The 5,707-nt window shown below is 46.0% G+C and overlaps 1 protein-coding gene across 1 annotated transcript; it reads left to right on the forward strand.

The window, feature by feature from the left end:
• The first annotated feature begins 264 nt into the window (after positions 1 to 264).
• LOC100216617 (uncharacterized) lies at positions 265 to 5,512 on the forward strand. Its single transcript, NM_001366965.1, has 4 exons — positions 265 to 1,631; positions 1,849 to 1,920; positions 3,252 to 3,281; positions 5,131 to 5,512. The coding sequence occupies exons 1-4, from the start codon at positions 738 to 740 to the stop codon at positions 5,203 to 5,205; spliced, it is 1,071 nt and encodes a 356-aa protein (NP_001353894.1). The 5' UTR covers positions 265 to 737; the 3' UTR covers positions 5,206 to 5,512.
• Positions 5,513 to 5,707: the final 195 nt, after the last annotated feature.

Consider the following 5,707-nt stretch of genomic DNA (forward strand, 5'->3'; position numbering starts at 1 on the left):
TTATGTTCTTGTCGGGGAGTAAAAAATGGCTGCCAACGGAGGTGCTGTGACTGCTGCTGCCCCCCCCCCCCCCCCCCCCCCCCCCACACACACACACACACGTCTCGCGCTTTGATTGGCCTGACGTCGCCTCTACCGGCTCGATCCTGGGTGCGCCGCCACGTAGTACGCCCTTCCGCCTCCACTGCGGCACGCACTGCCTACCCCTCCCTCCCCCGGACGGGCCGGACCCTCTGCGACAGGGGCAGCGTGGCAGTGGGTGTGCGGGCGCGTGCATCAACGCAGACGATCCGGGCGACTTCACGTTATCAGTTAGCACGTACACGCACACCGCCGGCACCGGCGTCGGGAGGGACACCTGTCGCCCGCCGCACTCTGACCTCCGCCCCCGCCGCGCGAGACGACAGCGCCCGCACCAAGACGAGGCAACTCGGCGAGCGGGACAGGTGCTGCCAGCGCGAGCCTCCTCCCACCCAACCCCAACACCACCACCACCAGACACCAGTCCACCACTACCACTGAGGCGAGCCGGAGGCGCACACAGGCACAGCACAGTCCGGGCCCGTGCCTTCCAATTCGGTCGTCGCACACATCGATTGAGCCCGCGCACGAGCCCATCGCTTTCGCTTTGGCGTCTTCGAGAACCCGCAAGCAACCTATATAGCCCGCCGCGAATTCCGCCTGGCTTCCTCGTCGCCCGCCTCGTCGTCGCGCCGCAGTGAGAGGAGGGGGAGGCGATGGATCTCAACGAATGCGAGAGGAGGGGGCCGGCGGGGCCGGATCCGCTGTCGAGGCAGGGGTCGATCTACTCGCTCACGTTCGACGAGTTCCAGAACACGCTCGGCGGGATGGGGGGAGGGCTTGGCAAGGACTTCGGCTCCATGAACATGGACGAGCTGCTGCGGAGCATCTGGACCGCCGAGGAGAGCCAGGCCATGGCGTCGGCTTCGGCCTCGGCCTCGGCCTCGGTGTCCGCGCTGGGGGCAGCCGTCGACGGCGGGGCGGCGCTGCAGAGACAGGGGTCTCTCGCGCTGCCGCGCACTCTCAGCGTCAAGACGGTGGACGAGGTCTGGCGGGACTTCGTGCGGGAGGCGCCGCCCGGGACGGCTGGCGGCGAGGAGCCGCAGCCCAACCGACAGCCGACTCTCGGGGAGATGACGCTGGAGGAGTTCCTGGTCAGGGCCGGGGTCGTCCGTGACAACCCTGCCGCGGCAGCTGCTGCTGTCCCTGCGCAGCCGGTTGCTCCACGGCCGATTCAGGCGGTCAGTAATGGCGCCTCCATCTTTTTCGGCAACTTTGGGGGCGCCAATGACGCCGGGGCTGGAGCGATGGTGTTTGCGCCGGTGGGGATCGGGGATCAGGCCATGGGCAACGGGTTGATGCCTGGGGTGGCTGGGATGGCAGGTGGTGCGGTCACCGTGAGTCCGGTGGATACGTCGGTGGCCCAGCTGGATTCTATGGGCAAGAGCGATGAGGATCTGTCATCGCCAATGGCTCCGGTGCCATACCCCTTTGAGGGAGTGATAAGGGGAAGGAGGAGCGGTGCGGGTGTGGAGAAGGTTGTGGAGCGGCGGCAGAGGAGGATGATCAAGAACAGGGAGTCTGCAGCTAGATCCCGTGCCCGTAAGCAGGTCACACCCTTTTCCTGAACTCTTGCATGTGTTGCATCAGTAGTAGTTGTTTCTTATTGCAAGTTGCTTCTGATAAATAAGCACATTGGCCTTGTCTATGCCCTGTCCAAATCAACGGATATTTGATTAGGTAGTAAGGTAGACTCACATCTGGCCTAGCCTATCACATTTGCAACTTCGACACATAACCTGTTGCTTATATCTGTTACGAATGTAGGCTTATACAATGGAGTTGGAAGCCGAAGTTCAGAAACTGAAGGAACAAAATGCAGAATTGCAGAAGAAGCAGGTATATACCATGTTGTACAATTTCTGTACAGTGAAGAGTATTTTCTGTCACTTAACGGAAAGGGATTCTGATCACATTTGCATGCCTGGCTCAATGTTAATTGCAGCAGTTCTTTCACAGATTTTGGTAAAATAACATATGTTTATTTATTTAGTAAAGTTACAGTGATTTTTCCTTAAGGGTTGGACTGTTGGAAGTTGGGTACAGAAGATTGTTTACTTTGAATAGTTCTACTTTTAAAAAGCTAAATTCTATGGTGATGTACGTTTGAACAAGTGTCATGTAGAATTTCTCTGAATCATTTATAGGTGATTTCCACAATTGATATGAGCACAACTAAATCTAAGAAAAACTTGAAAAGGTAAAATCGTTTCAAGAATTAAGTGGAGATTTTATTCAAATGATCAACATTTTAAAAGAAGCGCCACTCTTTTTAAAAAAACTGTTGCCGAGCTGGGCTTTAATTGAAGAACTTAGTTAAGAAGTAAGATTAGCATGAATTTTCTCTTTAAATATATATAGATCTTGAATTTCAGTGTCTCTTGGAGTTGGAGTCCATTTTACCATCATACTTACAGATGTTTCATGCCAAGAGTTTTTTTTGTTGAACTTCTGCATAGCTTTTAATTGTTAGCATGCTTTGAATACTGCACTTTCAATAGTACTTTGTCTGGAACGACATGAGATTGCACATATGTGTCTTTGTTTCTCTTCCCACCAGGTAGACCTAGTCCCTTGTGTTCTGTCTACCGGCCCATCTCAATCCCAAATTGCTTTTCCCTGAACTCCATCCATTTGAGTGAAGCAACAAAAAATGATGCATGGACTAACTTTTTGGCTCTTAAATATCATTTTAGGGAAGGGAAACATTGAGGCCTTGAGGGCCTATTTGGATAGGATCTAGGGAAATTCCCCTTACCGAAATAAGGGGAGCATTCCTTTTTTATGAAAGGAGCAGTCCTATTTTGATGGTCTTATGGAGTCATGATTATTCTATCCTCCAAAATAATCACCAAAAGTAAAATGGACAAAACACCATTCACCAGTGCTGTTCTGCAAAGTTTGAACTATGGTACTTTAATTACTAATACTTGTTCGTCAGGAATTTTGAATGAACATCAATTATGAACATTTCCTTATTGAGTGGGGTAGATATATCTTTCAGTAAAAATTATTTCCCCTGTCGCATCTACATTCAAAATTCCTATCATTGTCATTCTTTAATCTTTATATACATCTCTCTGTGGATGCCATTAGCACAATAATGTTTTCTCGAACGTAGCACAATAATGTTGGAGTTTCCTAATCTTGTTTGTTTTCTTGAACCGTAGGAACAAATAATGGAGATGCAGCAAAACCAGGTAGATTTTTTTGTTAAACTTCCATTGTTGATGTTTCTTTTTCATTGCACACTAAAGATGGATACATTCCTGTTTTCAAATAGTGAATTTCAGTGCTTATTCACTTAGCAATTGGATAACTGATGGAAACTAGGTTGCTATGCTGTTTTTTTTTCAATATAGATGCATTCTTCCATGACATTGGTTTAACCGGTGTGGTGGGTTTATGTTTGCTTGTCCATTGCTGGATTTTTTGTGCATTTAGAAAATGGCGTTGCTGTTGTATTAGCAAAGCCCACTGCCAGTGATGGTGAAATTGCAAATTCCTCAACTAAAAAGTGGTTGTAAGACCATAAGATATGCATTTTAAAGGGAGTTAGGTATAGCAGTTTGGACTGATGCATTTATGTAAGGAAATACCTTGTACAATTGGCGGGAGCGGGACTGAGCCTGCTCAGTTGTTACACCATAGGTATACCAAGTACCTGAGAGACAGCAGCCTTTTCTGAGCCTTATGAATTATCATGGAAATATCCAACTTTCACATTGTCATTGAATTCCACATTTCGAAGGTACTGATAACTGAGACCCACATGATATCCTTATGTGGTTCTGCTGGCTAAAGGTGATTCACTTTTATGCCAGATATACCAGCTCATACGAATTAGTATAGTTGTCTGATAATATGTACAAATTATATTTGTGTAACTTCTTTATAATGACTTGAAAAAGCATAGCATCTACCGTTACAACGATTTTGAGCACAAGTGTACTTCTCTTAAATTTGCGCAACACTGTGTTTCTAATGACTTCTATATGCATTGTTATCCTTGAACATGCTAAATGGAAAAATGAAATTCAGTCAAATGAGTAGGCTTTGAGTTTTTAAAAATGTGTACTTTGAGACTAATGCCATGAATGCAGATGTTAATTGCTCTCTCTTTATCATGTCAGCTGTACCAAAAATTGCATAATGTTTGTGACACTGAATAAACGTTTGTCTACATTGGCTTTAGTTGTAGCTTCTTCCTTCTCCCTCTTAGTTTAGTAGGAGTATATGTTACACAATGTTCCAGTGGTCATCGAGAGCTTTGGGTATCACACGCTTAATTATGTTCTGTTGATTCTTAAAAATAGCGGTACATGGTTTCGTCCATGTATCCTGGTAATTGGGGTTATGGTTATCACAGTAACTAGGGTGTTGTTTGGTTGTGTAATTTGACTGGCAAATGGAAAAGAAGTAAGCTACTACTCAGATTGTTTGGTTCAGCTCAGGTAAGACCTGGTATCCTATTACACTTTGGGCCTAGTTTGGATACTCTAGTAATGAGTGGGATTGGAGTGGATTGAGATGTATTGAGACAGTATTTGATCTATTAGGGATTTACACCCTCTTCAATCCCTCCAAAACACTCTAATCCTAAAGTATCCAAACTAGGCCTTGATGAGAGGGGTATTGGATAACACTCCATTTTCTACATTCCCGTATCTGATTAGCACATTACGTTGTGGCTCAAACAAACGCAATGCAACATAATCGGTTGCCGTTGTAATCAAATCGCGTTACATCCCACCGAACCAAACAGCACATACAATCTAGTTGTTTGGCTAGCAAACCTTGTGAATATAACTGGTCAGATGGGGTGGGGGGCATGCCCTCTCGCATGGGCTGAGTGTGAAAGCCATAATCCATGACTGCCACGATTGTAGGTGTTATGTTTTCAAAGATTTTTTTTCTTTTCGATTCCATTGTGCAGGTGTGCAAGTTTACATGTGTCAGTTTTCTTTTCAAAATCCTCTGGTACATTTATTTGCACATGATAAAGTTGTCTTGTTTAGATACCTGATCACAAAGCTTGCCTCCGAACAGGTCCCGGAATTGGTCAGCAATCCATATGCACAAAAGAAGCGATGCCTGCGGAGAACATTGACAGGTCCCTGGTAACTGAGTTGTTGTTGATCGGACTCGACAGGATATTTAACATTATGGTACTTGTACATTCTTCAGGATTTGGAGAACCCAAATTTCTGTTGTATATTAGCGATCAACAGAGTCGAATGTACCAGTGCATAACTTTCTTCTCCTGACACTATGCCTCCTCGATTCATTTCTGCAAGTCTGGTAGATTTATTGCACTTCTGCGCCCTCGTGCTCCTTAATACTCCCTGATGAACGACTAGTAACTGTGGGATTTCATAGGAACAGAGATGCGTGTCAGGATTGAAGTGGTAAGTTTCAGGATTGAAGTTTGAAGCCTCTTGGTTCAAATCATAAGAGTCCTTATATAATATAAGGCCTTGTTCGGTTATTCCAATTACATGTGGATGGGAGTGTATTAGAATGAATTAGGACAGATTTTGTCTTGCTATGGATTTAAACCGACTCAATACCATCTAATTTAAATGGATTAACGGTGAAACGAACAAGCCTTAAGGGATATTCAGGA

Source organism: Zea mays, chromosome 4, assembly GCF_902167145.1.
Source record: "Zea mays cultivar B73 chromosome 4, Zm-B73-REFERENCE-NAM-5.0, whole genome shotgun sequence".
Lineage (NCBI taxonomy): Eukaryota > Viridiplantae > Streptophyta > Magnoliopsida > Poales > Poaceae > Zea > Zea mays.